The sequence below is a fragment of the Salvelinus fontinalis genome, chromosome 11 (assembly GCF_029448725.1).
Source record: "Salvelinus fontinalis isolate EN_2023a chromosome 11, ASM2944872v1, whole genome shotgun sequence".
Taxonomy (NCBI): domain Eukaryota; kingdom Metazoa; phylum Chordata; class Actinopteri; order Salmoniformes; family Salmonidae; genus Salvelinus; species Salvelinus fontinalis.
The window spans coordinates 41,542,036-41,563,595 of record NC_074675.1 but is presented as its reverse complement, the minus strand read 5'-3'; the positions used below and the strand labels follow the sequence as shown (position 1 = coordinate 41,563,595).

General features: G+C 43.6%; 1 protein-coding gene across 1 annotated transcript; it reads right to left on the bottom strand.

Moving 5' to 3' along the window:
- Positions 1-49: 49 nt before the first annotated feature.
- wdfy1 (WD repeat and FYVE domain containing 1) lies at positions 50-21,056 on the bottom strand. The gene is made up of 12 exons (XM_055939263.1): positions 20,846-21,056; positions 13,225-13,292; positions 13,018-13,091; positions 12,752-12,806; positions 11,832-11,982; positions 11,566-11,678; positions 7,120-7,246; positions 6,700-6,805; positions 6,024-6,125; positions 3,885-4,015; positions 3,580-3,688; positions 50-3,089 (listed from the first exon to the last, which is right to left on the bottom strand). Exons 1-12 carry the CDS (start codon positions 20,980-20,982, stop codon positions 3,030-3,032), a joined length of 1,233 nt encoding a protein of 410 aa, XP_055795238.1. The 5' UTR covers positions 20,983-21,056; the 3' UTR covers positions 50-3,029.
- Positions 21,057-21,560: the final 504 nt, after the last annotated feature.

Sequence of the window (21,560 nt, the reverse complement as noted above, 5' to 3'; positions counted from 1 at the left end):
TTACTGTATTGCAGACGGGAGGCATCCAACACAAGAGTTATAGACTTAATAACAGGTCTGAATGGATTTCTTTATTAAGATTTCATTTCTTTCTTCACCGTGACAGTGCCACAGGGAGACTAAAGTCAGTACTGTCAATATTATCAAGAGTTTCTCTTTAAAAATACAATTATTAAAGATATACAACAATGGTCGGAAAAACAAGATTATTTACGAGCAGTATGACATGATAAAAGGACAACAAAGAGGTTAAAGAGAGAACGTAAACTGTAGTATTCAGAGTAGGCTGGTGGGAGGAGCTACAGGAGGACAGGTTCAATGTAATGGCATAAATGAAACGGTTTTAAACACATCAAACATGGAAACCACATTTGACTCCATTCCATAAATTCCATGAGCTGGTCCTCCTATAGCTCCTCCCAGTAGTCTCCTCTGCTAGATACGGCTCCAGTTTGAGATCTTACAATTTAATACCTGTGTGAAAATGTGGATGGGGTTTAGTCAAATTACATGTATGCCCACCATATGATGAAAATAACTAATCTAATCATGTAAAAAGTATATACATTCTTCTTCATGGGATCGACCCATCAAACAGACTTATACTTCATTACAAACCAACATACCTAGAGAATAGTATTGATCACAAATGTGGTGGGAACAATATGTGGAGGGAATCACCTAATGTTAGCTTCTAAACGTTACTGGCTCTTGGTTACTCCTCATAATGGAATTAATCTAGTTGGGAGCAGAAATCACTGGGACTCCAGTTAACTGTCCCAAGTATCCTCTATAACGCCGGTATCCTCTATAACTCTGGTATCCTCTATAACGCCGGTATCCTCTATAACGCCGGTATCCTCTATAACGCCGAGGGTTAAGGTTAGGGTCATGTTTACAGAGCACCAGAGATTTCTTTTGATCTAACACAGTAAAAAAAAAGCTGAACTTGAGCCTTGATTGTACTGTAGTAAAAGTGTCCCCAAGAACACTGCACATCCCTGATGTCTGTACTTTACATTTTAGTCATTTAGCAGACGCTCTTATCCAGAGCAACTAGGGTGAAGCGCCTTGCTAAAGGGCACGTCGACCGATTTTTCACCTAGTCGGCTAGGGGATTCGAATCAGCGACCTTTCAGTTACTGGCACAACGCTCTTAACCGCTAGGATACCTGCCCCTTCTGTGACCTCACAATGTCCATCTGTGACATCAACACCCCTGTATCTCTGTGATGTCACAATTTCTTTATGATGTCAACACCTCTGTGACATAAACATGTCTCCCAGACATGTCATCATGTTTCTGACATGACATGGTAAACATATCTGTGACAGATTTCTCAATGACATCATCCTGTCTGTGTGAACTCACCACCATCATCCTATACATGAAGTGTACATGACATAAACATCCAGACACAATCAGAAACACATTGCTACAAATATAAATATTATACACTAGGTGATCAAACCTGGAATAGGATTACATTTGAAAAAAATCAGAACTCCCATGTCATGTTCAGTTTACCTTTAGGCAAGCGTTAGTCTAACCTACCACAAATTAGCCAAATATTTACCAGTTTAAGGACGCCACGTAACTCAAGCCGTAATGAAGCAAATCCCCCAAAATGCAAACTTACAAAAACATTTTTGTTTTAAATGCATCTGCTCTCTAAACCACATGTAGTGCATTTCAGTGCAATGGAGAACCTTCTTGGGCTCTGGAAGCAAAACAGAGTGGGAGAGTGACAAAGAAACTAGAAGCAAGTCAATAGTGTTGAATGCTAAGTATTCATGGGTGACGGTTGAGTGTAAAATGCAGCTATGCTACAGAGCAGAGTGTGTATGTGCGTACATGTGAGAAGCGTCGTGAGCAGTTTGAAGGTTCTAGAAGGCTTGGGGCGTCCCGCTCTCTTAAGGCCTTAGAGGAAACGCAAGCAGCTTCTAATTTTACCCACAGTGAGAAGAAACAGTGTAAAACATCAGCGTGCATGGAAACTAGTGCTACATTGACTTTTATACAGTACCATTTCAGTACCTAAGTGCCTGTCTAAATAGAGCAAAAGCCGAACAAAAACCTCATTCAAAACCTTACACCGTTTTTCATTATACGCAAATTCATCTTAACTTATCGCAAAGGCAATAGAGTATGGGGTCTTGGTTTTCAGGACTAGAAGTGATATCTGTACAGAAAATTGACAAAATATGTTTTAGGTGTGTCTGAGGTGAAGTTGGACAATGTCTGGGGGAGAACAGCTGTGCCTACGGCTCGGCAAGGGTTGTCATGCCGACGGCTCAAGCATCAATCGGGCACATACAGCCATGCCGGCTAATGACTCTTCCATTTCCTCCTCTTGAGACAAACAAGTGAGTTTAATAAGGCCAACTAGTGAAGAGAGGACAAGAGAGGTGGAAAGAGAAGGACTAGCGAGAAAGAGAGAAACTGACCTCATGATCATTAAGGGATATACAGCGGTAAGTACACTGCATCTCATACTGTACACACTATGCATGTGCATATATAAAAGCAGTGTTGTAATGGTTAGTATTTGCAATATTTCAAAATGTAGAACGTTGAAGTCAGCAGCCAATAGGAGAGCCCTGTGTGTCTGTTGGGCAGGGTATTGTGGATGATGGGTGTTAGCAGTCCAATGTTACAGTGCAAGAGGAATGTGACCCACTTTGTCAAAGAAACCTGACAGAAGTCTAACATACGTTAACACAAAACACTGCTCCTTCCACCCATGCGCACACGCACACACACTAGAACATTGTGCTTGGAGCTCCACTGAATGGGTACACACTGGAAGTTAGACCTGAGACACATTTGAGACTTAACTTCTGTCGTACAAAACTGACACCAAATCAAGCGAATGGTTACCAACACTAGTACCCACCCATTTACACAGCACACACGTATCTTCATCCAAACGTCCAGTGGGACGTGAGAGAACAGAAGCAGCCAGACAGAGAAGAGGAGCCAGAAGGATGAGACACGAGTTTGGGGGCCGATCGGGGGCAGGGGTTAATCAACGTGGGGAAAAGCCTGTTGCTATGCTACAGCCAACCACTTGCGTCATGTCCCATATCTGTCGAAAGAGCCAATCAGAGAGTCAGTAAAGTCAGATGAAAAACAGATGTATGAATATTGAAAGATGACATTAATACGCATGGAAGAAAGTGGATACGCATGGATGTACGTCACAATGGTGAAATGTAAACCGACACCTTGTAATTTTTGGAGACAAGGCAGAGCTAATGTAGTTAGCAATCTCTTCTACACTATTTTGCTAACTGTAAACAATTTTAGCTGGCTAGCTAATAATCTTGGCTAACTTTGGGGCGAAGCAATTCACTTACTTACTGTTAACCAGCCACTGTAAATCTCTTTGCTAATAAAAGGCGATGCTGTCTCCAAAATTGCAAGATGTCTCTATTATTGTTTACTTTTTGACATTCTAGAACATTTTCACTTTTCAAGCATATTAAAAAAATGTAATAGTATTGAGTTTAATCCCCTATGATCAGGGACTGTCCATCTGACCACCAGTGAGTGATTGGGCTGATAGAATGTCTGACCTTGATGACACGGTCGCTGCCACAGGTCACCATCAGGCCTCTGGAAGGGTCCATGTCCATAAAGGCTATGTTGTGCTTCCCCTCGTGGAACGTTGCTAACGCAGTGCGACTGGAAGATGAGACAAAGTGGTACGTGAGGACAATAAGTAGCAAGGAATAAGGTGGTTGGATGAAGACAAAAGTAAATCTGAGTCACACATTTGTATTATACTCTGTTAAAGTATTATTATATTGACAGTACATTTGAGTCAATTAGCTGACACTGTTAACCAGAGCGACTAAGTTAGTTTGTTTTTATTACTCACTCCTCGTCCTTGACGGTGTCGTAGCAGGTGTCACACACTCGCACCTGAAACTCAAAGCCCATCACAGGGTATGTAGTGCGCTTGGAACTACACTTCCCACACACCGCCTTGCCACACTTCCTGCAGTGGTGCTGAACCAGGAAACACATGAGGGTTAGCCAAGGGTCAAATAATAAAGACTGATCACGCCTAGTTCCTGTATTTCTATATGCCTGTATCTCAAATCAAAACACATTTTATTTGTCACATACACATGGTTAGCAGATGTTACTGCGAGTGTAGCGAAATGCTTGTGCTTCTAGTTCCGACAATGCAGTAATAAACGAGTAATCTAACCTAACAATTCCACAACTACAACCTTATACACACACACAAGTGTAAAGGGATAAAGAATATGTACATAAAGATATATGAATGAGTGATGGTACAGAACGGCATAGGCAAGATGCAGTAGATGGTATAGAGTACAGTATATCCATATGAGATGAGTAATGTAGGGTATGTAAACATTATATTAAGTGGCATTATATTTCCATCAATTCCCATTATTAAAGTGGCTGGCTGTTTAACAGTCTGATGGCCTTGAGATAGAAGCTGTTTTTCAGTCTCTCGGTCCCTGCTTTGATGCACCTGTACTGACCTCGCCTTCTGGATGATAGCGGGGTGAACAGGCAGTGGCTCGGGTGGTTGTTGTCCTTGATGATCTTTATGGCCTTCCCGTGACATCGGGTGGTGTAGGTGTCCTGGAGGGCAGGTAGTTTGCCCCCGGTGATGCGTTGTGCAGACCTCACTACCCTCTGGAGAGCCTTACGGTTGTGGGCGGAGCAGTTGCCGTACCAGGCGGTGATACAGCCCGACAGGATGCTCTCGATTGTGCATCTGTAGAAGTTTGTGAGTGCTTTTGGTGACAAGCCGAATTTCTTTAGCCTCCTGAGGTTGAAGAGGCGCTGCTGCGCCTTCTTCACAACGCTGTCTGTGTAGGTGGACCATTTCAGTTTGTCCGTGATGTATACGCCGAGGAACTTAACTTACTACCCTCTCCACTACTGTCCCGTCGATGTGGATAGGGGGGTGCTCCCTCTGCTGTTTCCTGAAGTCCACAATCATCTCCTTTGTTTTGTTGACGTTGAGTGTGAGGTTATTTCCCTGACACCACACTCCGAGGACCCCCTGTAGGTCGTCTCGTCATTGTTGGTAATCAAGCCTACCACTGTAGTGTCGTCCGCAAACTTGATGATTGAGTTGGAGGCGTGCATGGCCACGCAGTCGTGGGTGAACAGGGAGTACAGGAGAGGGCTCAGAACGCACCTACCCTCACCACCTGGGGGCGGCCCGTCAGGAAGTCCAGTACCCAATTGCACAGGGCGGGGTTGAGACCCAGACCCACCACAATGGTGGCCCTCTTGAAGCATGTGGGAACAGCAGACTGGGATAAGGACTGATTGAATATGTCCGTAAACACACCAGCCAGCTGGTCTGCGCATGCTCTGAGGACGCGGCTGGGAATGCCGCCTGGGCCTGCAGCCTTGCGAGGGTTAACACGTTTAAATGTTTTACTCACCTCGGCTGCAGTGAAGGAGAGCCCGCAGGTTTTGGTAGCGGGCCGTGTCAGTGGCACTGTATTGTCCTCAAAGCGAGCAAAAAAGTTATTTTGTCTGTCTGGGAGCAAGAAATCCTGGTCCGCGACGGGGCTGGTTTTCTTTTTGTAATCCGTGATTGACTGTAGACCCTGCCACATACCTCTTGTGTCTGAGCTGTTGAATTGCGACTACTTTGTCTCTATATACTGGCACTTAGCTTGTTTGATTGCCTTGCAGAGGGAATTGCTACACTGTTTGTATTCGGTCATGTTTCCGGTCACCTTGCCCTGGTTAAAAGCAGTGGTTCGCGCTTTCAGTTTCGCGCGAATGCTGCCATCAATCCACGGTTTCTGGTTTGGGAATGTTTTAATCGTTGCTGTGGGTATAATGTCGCCGATGCACTTTCTAATGAACTCGCTCACCGAATCAGCGTATTCGTCAATGTTGTTGTTGGACGCAATGCTGATGATGATGTATCTGTATTTCTACCACTACTATACAGTCGCAAGGATATTTGTATTTCAGTAACGGCTACACCAGGGGCTGCCTGCCCTCTCACCTGCCGAAGCCCAATGGTCTTTGAGTCCCACATCTGTTTGACATTCCAGAAGAAAGGCTGCTCACACTTCTGACACGAGTCACTGTCCAACCACTGAGGAGCCTGTAGAGAGTCAAGCGGGAACAGAGAGAGAGTCAAGCGGGAACAGAGAGAGAGTCAAGCGGGAACAGAGAGAGAGTCAAGCGGGAACAGAGAGAGAGTCAAGCGGGAACAGAGAGAGAGTCAAGCGGGAACAGAGAGAGAGTCAAGCGGGAACAGAGAGAGAGTCAAGCGGGAACAGAGAGAGAGTCAAGCGGGAACAGAGAGAGAGTCAAGCGGGAACAGAGAGAGAGTCAAGCGGGAACAGAGAGAGAGTCAAGCGGGAACAGAGAGAGAGTCAAGCGGGAACAGAGAGAGAGTCAAGCGGGAACAGAGAGAGAGTCAAGCGGGAACAGAGAGAGTAGCTACTTTGTAGCAGTATTGAATTTTCAACACCAGAGGGCAGTAGGGAGTTGGTGATGCTCCGTAACCAAGGTGATTGGGAGTTCAGCAGCCTGTAAGGCAGAGGTGGGCAAACTACGGCATGTTTTTTGTTCTATTTTTTGGGTCCAGAAAGTTTGCCCACCCTTACTCTAAGGAGAGTAGAAGGTGAAGAGGTATTGAGATGTATTCCTGGTTCCTGACATACTGTACCTACCTCTTCTCTGGGAGTGTCCATGTTCCACACTGTGACGCCTCCATCTGCAGAACAGGACACCAGCTGTCTAGTCAGCTGCAGGTAGCGCACCGCCTGCACTCGTTCACTGGAGACGGGGAGGAGAGAGGAAGAGAGAGAGAGAAGGAATAACGTAAAAAATATTCAGGGTGATCTTCCAAAGAATCTCAGACAGCTGACTTATTTAATGTATTAACATAATGACAGAACTTCAGAGGAACTCCACTGACTTGGTCTGATAGCTACGCCATCTGAGGAGTTCACAGAACATAAAACATACAAATAAAACAATACGTGGTGAACAGCTCCCTGTGACAGCTGGTGCTAACCTACAGAGCCATGCTACTGACAAGCATATGCACTGGATGACACACACTCCCTCAACCCCTCCCTCCCTCTTACTGGTGTCCCTGGAGGAGTAGTGTTCGTCCCTTGCGGCCCCCGATGTCCCACATGATGACACTGTGGTCAGACGCTCCTGAGAACAAAAGCCTCTGAACAGGATCCCACCACAGAGCTCCAATACTACCTGAGAGGGGGGGTGACAAAAGGATAATAGGAAGTGAGAAGGGGGGGTGAACAGGAAGTTATGACACAACAGACTGGTGGTTGGTAGTGTGACTGCTTTGTATGGGAACTGCTTGGTATGGGAACTGCTTGGCACCCAACAGCAAGGTGCTACAGAGGGTACATCACTGGGGCCGAGCTCCCTGCCATCCAGGACCTCTATACCAGGAGGTGGAAGCCGCCAGCCGCCCAAGTCATACTGTTCTCTCTGCTACTGCACAGCAAGCGGTACCTATGCACCAAGTCTGGAACCAACAGGACCCTGAACATCCCAGCCTCTACCTCCAAGCCATAAGACTGCTAAATAGTTACTCCGGGTAGCTATTGGTTATCTGCATTTACCCTGTTTTCACTCTATTGACTCATCACATACGCTACTGCTATGTAAAGGATAATCAACGAGGGGCTATGCGTTCAATGGAAATTATGAAAGACGTGGAATGTGTATTCCACGACGCGCTAGCATAGCAGAACTTACTTTCCGCGGATTTGCATTACTTACCGTTGAACACATAGCCCCTCGTTGATTATTTGGGCTCAAGACATAGAACATGTAAAAATGAACTATAGCCATTGAATTCTACCGTGAGTTATAGGGAAATAATGCATGCTCTAGAATGCCCTTCAAGCCAATCCGAAATGATTATTCAACAATGCCATGGTATGTTTATTATAAACTGGGTGATTTGAACCTGAATGTTGATTGGCCGAGATCCATGGTATATCAGACTGTATACCACAGGTATGATAAAACGTTTATTTTTACTGTTCTAATTACGTTGGTAACCAGTTTATAATAGCAGTAAGGCACCTTGTGGGTTTGTGGTATATGGCCAATATACCACGGCTAAGGCCTGTATACAGGCACTCCGTCATGCATAATAACAGCCTTTAGCTGTGGTATATTGTTCATATACCACACCCCCTCGGGACTTATTGCTTAATTATCTATCCTGTTGCCTTGTCACTTTATCCATACCTATATGTACAGTGCCCTTCACTAATATTGGCACCCTTGGTAAATATGAGCAAAACGGGCTGTGAAAAAATTTCTTTAATTCAAAATATTCACAAAAATCAAAGCTTTAAAGTAAAATAATTGAAAAAATATCATAAAATGGTACCCCTTCATTCAATACTTTGTGCAACCTCCCTTTACCAAGATAACTCTGAGTCTTCTCCTATAATAATGCATAATGGAGGTTGGAGAACATGGCAAGGGATCGCAGAACATTCCTCCATACAGATTATCTCCAGATCCTTCAGATCCCAAGGTCCACACTTGTGGACTCTCCTCTTCAGCTCATCCCACAGGTTTTCCATAGGGTTCAGGTCAGGGGACTGGGATGGCCATGGCAAAACCTTGATTCTGTGGTCAGTTAACCATTTTTGTGTTTATTTTGAGGAGTGCTTTGGAACACAGCCCAGTTTAAGCTTCCTAACAGAGGCAGTGAACTTTGATTTAAAGAAAAACAGCTCCACAAAGATACACCACCATACTTCTGCATGGCTATCCTTCTGTATACGCCAAACCCACCTCTAGTGTTTGTTTCCAAAAAGCTCTATTTTGTTCTAATCTGACAATATAACCCAGTCCCATTGAAAGTTCCAGTAACATTTGGCAAACTGTAGGCACTGGAGTTTGTTGTTTGATGACAGCAAAGGCTTTTTTATGGCAACCACCCCAAACAACTTGTGGTTATGTAGGTGGCATCTGATCGTAGTGTTGGAGACTTTCTGACCCAAACACCCAACTAATATCTGCAATTCTCTAGCTGTGGTCCTTTGGAGATTTATTTGGCCACTCGAACCATCCTCCTCACTGTGCGTGGGGTCAATGTAGACATGTTCTCTTCTAGGAAGATTGTTAACATCTCCTGTTGCTTTAAACTTCTTAAATTATTGCCCTGATTGTGGTGTCACACATCATTACTGTATTCTCGGGTCTTTCCCATAGTGATGGATGCCTATTGGATCTTGGCCTGTGTGACACCTCATATTTATACCCCAGTGAAACAGGAAGTCATGACTTACCACTTAATTGCTCCTAATCCCTCAGGTGAACTTAAAAACGTAAAATATGAATGGGAATATACTTCAGTTAGATTTTACACAAGAATTTCTAGGGGTGCCAATAATTGAAGCACACATGTGAAATATTTATTTCACATGTATTTTTTCAATCATTTTACTACAATTAAAAAGGTTTGATTTTTGTGAATATTTTTAATGAAAGACCAAGATGATAAACGGCAGACATTTTTTCCACAGCCCGTTTCGCTTATATTTACCAAGCGTGCCAATATTAGTGGAGGGCACTATATGACCAAAAGTGTGTGGACATCGGCTCGTCAAACATCTCATTCCAAAATCATGGGCATTAATATGGAGTTGGTCTCCCCTTTGCTGCTATAACAGCCTCCACTCTTCTGGGAAGGCTTTCCACTAGATGTTGAAACATTGCTCCATTTAGCCAAAAGAGCATTAGTGAGGTTGGGCACTGATTTGGGCGATTAAGCCTGGCTCGCAATCGGCGTTCCAATTCATCCCAAATGTGTTCGATGGGGTCAGGTCAGGGCTCTGGGCAGGCCAGTCAAGTTCATCCACCATTTCTGTATGGACCTTGCTTTGTGCACAGGGGCATTGTCATGCTGAAACAGGAAAGGGCCTTCCCAAACTGTTGCAAGAATCATCTAGAACAGGGCTGCCCTACCCTCTTCCTGGAGATCTACTGTCCTGTAACTTTTCAGTCCAACCCTAAATTAGCATATCTGACTCAGCTAGTTAAGGTCTTGTTGAGCAGCTAATTAGTAGAATCAGGTGTGTTAAATTAGGGTTGGACTGAAAACCAACAGGACGGTAGAGCTCCAGGAAAACGCTTGGGCAGCCCTGATCTAGAATGTCACTGATGCTGTAGCATTAAGGATTTCACTTCACTGGAACTAAGGGGCCTAGCCCGAAACATTAAAAACAGCCCCAGACCATTATTCCTCCACCAAACTTTACAGTTGGCACTATGCATTGAGGCAGGTAGCGATCTCCTGGCATTCGCCAAACCCATATTCATCCATTGGAATGCCAGATGATAAACGTAATTCATCACTCCAAAGAATACATTTCCACTGCTCCAGAGTCCAATGCCGACGAACTTTACACCACTCGGCATTGCGCATGGTGATCTTAGGCTTGTGTGCGGCTGCTCGGCCATAAAAACCCATTTCATGGAGCTCCTGACAAACAGTTATTTTGCTGGCGTTGCTTCTAGAGACAGTTCTGAACTCGGTAGTGAGTGTTGCAAACGAGAACTGATGATTTTTACGTGCTACGCGCTTCAGCACTTCGCGGTCCTGTTCTGTGAGCATGTGTGGCCTACCACACATGCTGAGCTGTTGCTGCTCCTAGACGTTTCCACTTCACAATAACAGCACTTACAGTTGATCGGGGGAAGCTCTAGCAGGGCAGAAATTTCACGAACTGACTTGTTGGAAAGGTGGTATCCTATGACGGTGCCACGTTGAAAGTCACTGACCTCTTCAGTAAGGCCATTCTACTGCCAGTGTTTGTCTATGGAGATTGCATGGCGGTGTGCTCGATTTTATACACCTGTCAGCAACGGGTGTGGCTGAAATAGCCAAATCCACTAATTTGAAGGGGTGTCCACATACACAATATATACAAAAGTATCTACCTCAATTCAATTACCTCGTACTCCCGAACATCGGCTCGGTACCCCATGTATAAAGCAAAGATATCTTTTACCCGTTGTGTATTTATTCCTTGTGTTATTATTTCTCTTTTTTTCTCTCTGCATTGTTGGGAAGGGCCCATAGGTAAGCATTTCACATAAAATTGTATTGGATTTTAGAAGGTTGGGGTGAATCACATGGAAATGATTAGAGAAACCACAGGCAACCAGAGTGAGAGAAAATCACAGCACTGAAAAACTGTTACCACACTGCATGACAATACAGTATAGCGCCATACAATCTGCTACCAACATTTCCTCTTTTTAAAATGATTGCCAGTTGGCATTTGAGCAGTTTGCAGTGTCCGTTTCCATATTGTGCATAGGCAGTATACGTACAGTATACATATGTCCATGTGTGTGTAGCACAGGAGGCTGCTGAAGGGAGGACGGCTCATAATAATGGCTGGAACAGAGCGAGTGGAATGGCATCAAACACCTGGAAACCACGTGTTTGATACCAATCCACTAATTCTGCTTCAGTCAGTCCTCCCCCCAATTAAGGTGCCACCAACCTCCTGTGATGTGCATGTTACCTTCGTGGCCCTTCAGTGTGGTGACGGTAGAGTAGGTCTGTCTCTCCAGTTTCAGCAGGGTGATCTGTCCTGAGTGGTCCCCTATAAAGGCATGCTGAGTGTCATTGTCATACCTAGACACGGAGTCAAGGAAGATACAGAGGAAGGGCACATAGGACAGACAGGAAGTGACCTTTGACCCAAGAAGTAATTCTTAAGAATATGAACATTACAATGCAAACTGACACCTGTCCAGCTCTCTCACACACACACAGAGAGAAGGATACTGTAGACAGTTGGCCCAGGAGCCGAAGTAGTGTCGCCCCAGCATACTGCCGCTCTGGGTGCACATCCAGCTCACACTCTTGTCATGTCCGGTGCTCACCACCCACTCGCTCTCCAGAGAAAACACCATGTCTGACACACGGTTCTGATGGGCTAGACACACACACAGACAGCACACACAAATGGGTTAAATACATACACGCACAAATGTTTTAGTCATTATACCTTTTGCAGAAAGTTGAATGTAGGAACGAGTTAAATTACTATAAACCATTTAATGTAGCTTTTCTGTTCTGGGGTCATTTTCTCTGCTGAAAGAGAACTGCTGGAAACTTCCAGTGACATCTGTTTTTTTGGCATCTAATGCTTAAAACTCAAGTTGCCAAAAGCAGGGATTTTCCAGTGATGAGAGTAAGGTCCAGGCTGCATGGCTAGGCTGTTAGTCACAGATATCATATTCACTGAGCCTGCGGGAAGGGGACTGTAATAACCTAATAATAAGCCAATATGTGGTGGTGGATCATCAAGCTATGATTGCTTGGACAACGATTACTTTCTCCTTACACTGTGGGTCTGGGTCTGTGGTTGTGTGCGTGCATGTGTTCTAAGCAGCAATGACATCAGCCTCTATTTCCTGTTTGAGTCCACAGAGGGACATTTGCCCAGAGGCATGCTGTGTAGGGACCAGATGATTTCTTATGGGACTGGGTGAGGATGCAGAACACAGCCCAGTAGACAAGACACACACACACACACATCTAATACACACTAAAGAGAAATGATCACTGAAATAGCAGATCATTATACCATTACTGATACACAAGACTTCCTTACTGAACACTAGAGATCATGTCTAACGTCACCAAAGCTTTTTTGTTGTCATTTGCTTTGTAAAGGCAGGAAACCCCCTCTCAGATCTCACCAGGATATGTCTTCACATGGTTCATCTTGTTGAAATCTTCAGACAGAAGGAATTCCTGTTAGAACCACCAAACAATAATAAAAATATGCTACCAGTACCACTCTTATTCTATGTAACTTCATACTGTTGGCTTGATTCTCAATCAAAGCAGGGAAACATTGGAAAAAGGGTCAGTGTGAACAAGAATGGTATGTTATGAGTCCAGTCAAACACAGCCAGACTAGAGTTTAAGCATGAGGTCATCTTTAAGGCTTTAGCTCACTCACCACAATGGCCCCGTTGTCCTGCCCTATGAAGATGCGCCTGCTATCATGGTGGTACGACATACAGGAGCACGGCGCTAGTACAGAGAAGAAAAATATGCATTGAAAAACAATTATGTATGGCCAATGTTTTGATTCAGTAGTATACGCTTTAGCATCTACTGGATGTGTCAACTAAAGCCTACTTCTAAAATCGGTTGTGGTACTTACAGGAGACCGTGTGGTAGATGCTGGGCCAGTACTGTCCACTGTCTCTCTTCAGCCATACCCGGATAGTTCTGGACATAGGACACAGGAAATGTCATATTCAAACTTCAAGTGCCCTCTTGGTACCGTTCCTGCAGGTGCAGCATGATAGTCTCAAATGTGAATAGGGATTACAGTACTAGAACTTGGGCAACTTGGGAGGAAAAGGTCTGTATAAGAACATCAGTTCATCTATTGCAACAATTTTATAACGCAATGAAATTCTCAAGCCACAAGATCATTGTGACCCGTGACACAAAAGGAGAGTAAAGTGCCATTACGACAGTCCAGTCATGAGATATAAAATAAAAAAATACTGAACCAACATCTCATACTATTTGATTCTCCCTTCCTCAAACTTTCCTTATCTCTTCAACCATGAGAAGCTAATCCTATTGTTGACAGGGAAAGGTGTCGCTCCAGAGCATTCAATTGTCTCTATACCATGCTCAGGATATTGCTCCTCAATGTACAATTGACCAAGCATGACCGCCACATTTTTATTTCACCTTTATTTAACCAGGTAAGCTAGTTGAGAACAAGTTCTCATTTACAACTGCGACCTGGCCAAGATAAAGCAAAGCAGTGCGACACAAACAACAGAGTTACACATGGAATAAACAAGCGTACAGTCAATAACACAATAGAAGAAAAAATACAAAAATACAAAATAAATATATATATATATACATACATACAGTGTGTGCAAATGGCGTGAGGAGGTCAGGCAATAAATAGGCCATAGTAGAGAAGTAATTACAATTTAGCAAAAAAACACTGGAGTGATAGATAAGCAGATGGTGATGTGCAAGTAGAAATACTGGTGTGCAGAAGAGCAGAAAAGTAAATAAAAATAATATGGGGATGAAAGATAGATAGATTGGGTGGGATATTTGTAGATGGGCTATGTACCACTGCAGCTGCTCAGATAGCTGATGCTTGAAGTTAGTGAGGGAAATATAAAAGTCTCCAGCTTCAGCGATTTTTGCAATTCGTTCCAGTCAATGGCAGCAAAGAACTGGAAGGAGAGGCGGCCAAAGGAGGTGTTGGCTTTGGGGATGACCAGTGAGATATACCTGCTGGAGCGCGTGCTATGGGTGGGTGTTGCTATGGTGACCAGTGAGCTGAGATAAGGTGGAGCTTTACCTAGCATAGACTTATAGATGACCTGGAGCCAGTGGGTCTGGCAACGAATATGTAGCGAGGGCCAGCCGACTAGAGCATACAGGTCGCAGTGGGGCTTTGGTGCCAAAATGGATGGCACTGTGATAGACTGCATCCAATTTGCTGAGTGTTGGAGGCCATTTTGTAAATGACGTCGCCGAAGTCAAGGACCGGTAGGAAAGTCAGTTTTACTAGGGTATGTTTGGCAGCATGAGTGAAGGAGTTGCGACATAGGATGTCGATTCTAGATGTAATTTTGGATTGGAGATGTTTAAATATGTGTCTGGAAGGAGAGTTTACAGTCTAGCCAGACACCTAGGTATTTGTAGTTGTCCACCTATTCTAAGTCAGAACCGTCCAGAGTAGTGATGCTAATCGGGCAGGCGGGTGCGGGCAGCGAACGGTTGAAAGGCGTAAATTTGGTTTTACTAGCGTTTAAGAGCAGTTGGAGGCCACGGAAGGAGTGTTGTATGGCAGTGAAGCTCGTTTGGAGGTTAGTTAACACAGTGTCCAAAGAAGTGGCCAGATGTATACAGAATTGTGTTGTCTGCGTAGAGGTGGATCAGGGAATCACTCGCAGCAAGAGCGACATCGCTAATATATACAGAGAAAAGAGTCGGCCCAAGAATTGAACCCTGTGGTACCCCCATAGAGACTGCCAGAGGTCCGGACAACAGGCCCTCCGATTTGACACACTGAACTGTCTGAGAAGTAGTTGGTGAACCAGGCGAGGCAGTCATTTGAGAAACCAAGGCTGTTGAGTCTGCCGATAAGAATACAGTGATTGACAGAGTCGAAAGCCTTGGCCAGGTCGATGGAGATGGCTGCACAGTACTGTCTTTTATCGATGGCGGTTATGATATCGTTTAGGACCTTGAGCGTGGCCGAGGTGCACCCGTGACCAGCTCGAAAACCGGATTGCACAGCGGAGAAGGTACGGTGGGATTCGAAATGGTCAGTGATCTGTTCATTAACATTAATTTGCTCTGATCTAGGCCTGGTGCCCTAAAGTTGACCAGAAGAGGATGGCCACCCGCTCTAGAGAATTGCCTAAGCTACTCGCTCTTCCTCACCATTTATGTATTACTTTTTGGAGGAAGGTGTTTAGGCTTACATCTCTCTTTTGTGTCTAAATAGTATGGTTATGGGTCAGGGGGTCACAAAATGGCTCTAAACACCATTTAACTGCAATTGTGGTTGGAGGTGGCAGTAACACTTGTCAATTGATTCACAGTGCATACACCTAATTTAAAGTCTCAATAATGGTGACCGTTGGGTTGGGTATGTAGTAGTAATATTTTTGACGATATAATCGTATCGTTTTGACAATATCACAATATTATTTTGTGCTAGTTTGCTGTACCAAAACACCACTATTGTTCCTTCATAGCTTGTTCTACCTCTTTTTAAATAGGGAGCCCATTGGTTTTCAGCACTTATTTCCATGACTGATCAAAACTAATTCTCGTGGCTCTCCTCGTCCCTCTGCAGCAGACATATGGTGAACAATATGTTTGGAACATCGAATCGCAATCAAAGCAAAGTATCTAATCGCAATACGTATCGTAACCTACAAATTGTACTAATACCGTATTGTGAGGTCCCTGGCTATCCGGATGTCGGTGCCAGGATTATGCAGTTAGCTAGCTAATGTTACACACATCGATTTTATGCCCTGAGGATATGCATTCCATACCTATTAGCTAGCTAACTTGCTAAATCAATAAAGAAACACTATTTGCTATAGCTAACACCTACGAAAGCTGTAAACTGTTTAGGCAGTAGCCTCTTGGAGCGAAGTTGATTCGTCCCGCAACAAGCCATTGTTTACAGCAATAATGTAAATAACCCCTGGATTGCTGATGCTATGTATTGGCCAAAGAGAGGCTTTAAACCCATCGGTCAGCCATATTGGCACTCCCCAGAAGGAGCATGCCTCCATTGGAATGAATGGAATTCTATAGTATTTAATTTAAATGTTTTGAAAAAATTGACATGTATTTAAGTAATTTTTGACTCCTTCAAGACTTGTTGGAAATATATACACAGTACCAGTCAAAAGTTTGGAAACACCTACTCATTCAAAGGGTTCTTTATTTTTTATTATTTTCTACATTGTAGAATAATAGTGAAGACATCAAAACTATGAAATAACACATATGGAATCGTGTAGTAACCAAAAAAAGGGTTAAACAAATAAAGTAGCCACCATTTGCCTGACAGCTTTGCACAGTCATGGCATTCTATCAAACAGCTTCATGAGGTAGTCACCTGGAATGCATTTAAATTGACACGTGTGCCTTTTTAAAAGCTACTTTGTGGAATTTCTTTCCTTCTTAATGCGTTCGAGCCAATCAGATGTGTTGTGACAAGGTAGGGGTGGTATACAGAAGATAGCCCTATTTGGTAAAAGACCAAGTCCGTATTACAGCAAGAACAGCTCAAATAAGCAAAGAGAAACGACAGTCCGTCATTACTTTAAGACAAGAAGGTCAGTTCATCCGGAAAATGTCAAGATCTTTGAAAGTTTCTTCAAGTGTAGTCACAAAAACCATGAAGCGCTGATGAAGAAACCGGCTCTCATGAGGACCGCCATAGTAAAGGAAGACCTAGAGTTACTTCTGCTGCAGAGGATAAGTTCATTAGAGCTGAATGAGTAGGTGTGTCCAAATATTTGACTAGTACTAATGCACACACACATTTTATTTTGTTTCATTTTTTGTTGTCGTTTCTCTGTAATACTACTAGCCACCTAGCATTTTTATGAAGTTGGCTTTAGCTAGCCCAGATTGGGAACCTATCTCCCAAACTGATAACCAGCTACAAATCAGTCAATTCAGGCTATCAATCAACTACCAATCAGGTTGGTAGACTTTAGAAAAGCAAGAAATTAATTACTAAATGTACTGAATAAGAATCCCATCGCTTTCAATCTTTTACACAGATTTTAGCAGAGATGCCGAGAAGCATATTTAGATTCTTTAAAAAAAATAACCACCAGTCAGGAGGATACAGACAGCTCAAGAGGTATGCTTAGATTTGGAGAAAAATTGACATCGAATTAAGTAAAATTATTATGATTGTAGATTGCAGGAAAAGGCTGTTTCAGGTGTTTCAGCCACTATCTGGACCACCACCCACCCATCCTCACATACTTTGTGCCCCCTCCGTTTTTGGGGTGCATGACTTGGGGACAGTAACATTAGTATTATCAAAAAATTCTACTTAAAAAAATAACATGTTTTGTTTAGCTCACATAACACAATTAAAAAATATATGCATTAAAAGGTATCTGTAATAAAATAAAAGTGGCAAAAACAAAAGGTAGCCTTAACAAAATACATTTTGTATAGCTTCTAAAATATTTTTTACTATGGTGGGGGAGTGCCAAGATGGATCACGGTGGCTTTAGAACAGTCATCTAGTGTAAATATAAATAATTGGTTTACAGGCTATTTAGGCAGAGGACAGCGAGCTGTTTGGTCAGTTTGATGATAACCTAGCCACGGAACGTGGCGATGTCCTCAAATTATGTAGACAACGCCACGCACATTTACATAGAGAAATCCTAAACGTCCCTTGTCTGTCAATGAATGTTGAATAAAATTCAACCGTGGCCTTCTCTTGTGAAGGCCAGACGTAAGAGAGAGAACAATGTCTAAACCTGGTCTTAACTGCCAATGCTCCATCCCCCTGCCTAACCCCCCTCCACGCCACTCCACCAACTGCCAGGATGCCCGGCATCAGAACATTCCAGGCATTCCCATGATTGGCAGATAGCAGGTTGATTGGCATGTCGGACCCCGCAAACACTGGGTACTGGTAAGTACAACACAACCACCTCCTAGCCTAACACATAACACACAACTGTCTGTGCGGGTCGCTACAATACTAACCAAAATCTTGCACATAGAATTAGAATACTAAAATGGACAGTAACCTAATTATGATGGTCCAAAGGTCAATCATGGTTTGCCAGTGCAGTGATAAGAAAGGTGTAAAACAATGAAATGTTTAGAATTGATCTGCACTGTATCGCAGCTAGCAGTGGATCTGGGCCGATTCCGGCTGAGAGTCGGGGCACTCGGCTGAGTCAGACTCGGCCGACGTCATGTGGCCCGAGTTTGGGCCGACCTCAGCAGCATTACTTATGGCTAGGATGCGGCGATTGAGCTCCGGCCGATTCCTGTGTGAGTTATCTGGCCCAAATGTATTACTTGGGGCTCGGGACGATTGTGGCTACTCTCAGGCAGATGATTACACGGGCTGCTTTATACAATTAACATTTATTTATTTATTTTTACATATTTTCTCATTGTTTCTGTGATAAAATGTCAAATAACATTTCAATTAAATTCTTTAAGAGTCCTGTTTAAGTAGTATTTTGATACTTTGTGCAAGGCAATTGATAAGAATTAAAACCTTTGTGGATGGGGTCTCCCGAGAGGCACAGCGGTCTAAGACACTGCATCACAGGGAAAACTGCGATGCTACAGATGCTGGTTTGATACCCGTGCCGGCCGCAACCGGGAGACCCATGAGGTGACGCACAAATGGCTCAGCGTCGTCCGGGTTAGGGGAGGGTTTGCCGTCCGGGATGTCCTTGTCCCATCGCGCTTTAGCGACTCCTGTGGCGGGCCAGGTGCATGCACGCTTTACACAGTAACCAGGTGTACGGTGTTTCCTCTGACACATTGGTGCGGCTGGCTTCCGGGTTAAGCGTGCATTGTGTCAAGAAGCAGTGCAGCTTGGCGGGGGTTCTGTTTCGGAGGACACATGGCTCTCGACCTTCGCCTCTCCCGAGGCCGTACAGGAGTTGCAACGATGTGACAAGACAATTTGATATGATGAAAAGGGGGTAAAAAATAAATACAATTAAAAAAAAAATTGGGATGGGTATAATTTGTATGTATAAAATGTATAATATTTAAAATGACTAAATCAAGTAATTTTGTATTCATATATTTAAAATTACATCAGGCCGCTTCTGGGGGGATTCCAGTAAGATGCCGGTTAAGTTGGCTGAATTCCGGTAGACAGAAATGGCCCGATGTACTTGGGCCGATTCTGGGCAGTCATTCATTTTGATTCCGGTCCAAATCCACACCCGATTCCGGGCCGATTCAATCAGATCCGGGGGACCGCTTCTGGGCCGATTCCTCATTGCTAGCTGGGATCTGTGTTAGCTAGCTAGCCAGTCTTAGAGGAATGATTCCATTCAAACAATGCAGTCAATCCACAGCCACAAACTGTTTCAAATCAGTTGATGGTAGGACTTAGACAAGTTGTAAATGCAACAAGTACTGATATTGTATCATAATAGCACTCACAGCTTTCCAAGAAAAACACATCTGAGAAATGTATGGTCTGTTTACATATATTTTTGAGGCTATTTATACAGAAATGTGTATAAAAGATGTATAAACTGTATTAATAATTATGACAATATTTTAGGTTGACAAAAATTCCATTACACAACTTCTGATACATCATGCCTCAGCTGCCATTCATTCCAATTAGACTGGGTTTTGGATTTCTCCCTGAGGAAGATGGCTTCCATTTTCGCCCCATTAATGGAACTTTGAGAGTTTATGACATAGTTAGCACAGATAGAACAATAAGACAGATATTTCACCAGATGTATAAATGTGAAGCATCCGGTTGGCGTTTCCACTCACTACCAAATATGGTGATGGGCGGAAGCCCAGTGGCTGACAGTGGGAAAAGATGGAACGAGACTAATTTTGGCCTAGCTGTGTTTTGTAGACTTTACCCTTTGCCAAAGGGTAAAGTCTAAAAAATGCATTGTTTAGAGTGCAAGGGCGAATCGAGTTATTACATATGCGCACTTCAGATTAGGCATTCCCTGACGGAAATATGCAAATAAAGGCTAAAACGGGCCAATAGGATTTCACTAGCTCGTGCTTGGCTCTGCCCAACTCCTTGCTTGTTCTGTCCACTATGATTAATTTGCTCCCATTGGAAAAACAGGCTCTGGTCAATCGTGGGTTAGTTATACAAATCTTTGTAGCTAGCCCCTCTAGTAATTTAATAGGATCTCTATGGTCTTGCAGGTGTTAGAAATCTCAACGTCAGTACCGGTGTTGTAAAAAGTCGACAAAACAATACTTTCCTGTGGATATTTTGTCAAATATTTTGAGCAGCTAAAGGACCAACATCACGGACAATCGGCAGAGGAAGTTCAAATAATTGTATTCAACATTCCTACTTTTAGAGAACCATTTCCAGAATCAAACACTCATGATGTTCCAGACCGTGTATTTAGAAATTCACCGTCTGGTCCCCAGGCAAATGATAACCTAGTAAGTAGGCTAACAAGCTAGCCAGCTAATGTTATCTGGCTAGATCATTGTCTGGATAACCGTTATCGTGCTAGCTAATGGGGCGTCAGCCAACCTACCTGTCCTCGCTAACTGTGATCACTCCGTCCTCTTTCGGTATCAAAACTGCAGCATTGACCGCGTCAGAGTGCCCTTCGATCTTATTTAGAAGAACTGGTCTTGAGCTTTGAGGCCTCGAATGAATCTCTGCCGCCATGGCTATGTTTTCTTTTTCTCCCAACTCGACAATCAGCTGACAGCTAAAAGGTTGAGTAGGATTAATGTAATCTCTAGAATAGCAGCGCAAATCCCGTATTTTTCTTTTACTATAATATTATGACGGTCCGTAAACAAACGTTAGAGGTAAATACCGCCAACTACTGTACTGGAGTGAGTAGTCAATCACAGTTTACAGACTAAATGAATAAAGAAACAAACAATAAGAGAGACTAAATTCTTCTATCTAATCCTGTACTAATAAGAAAAGAAAAAGAGCCCTAATAACTTCTATCAAACCCTTCCCCATTGCTGTGCAACCTCAATAACCCTACACATGAATCTTTCCCTCTTCCACATACAGGTACTTACAACAATGCATCAACACATGCTTGCTTCACTGTTTCATCAACCATACACCATTCGCATGCTTTCCAACCAGATATGATGACGAGTTCAATGTACAATGTTCAATGTCCTGCCGAGGCGGCAGGTAGCTTAGTGGTTAGAGCGTTGGACCTGTAACCGAAAGGTTGCAAGATCGAATCCCGGAGCTGACAAGGTAAAAATCTGTTGTTC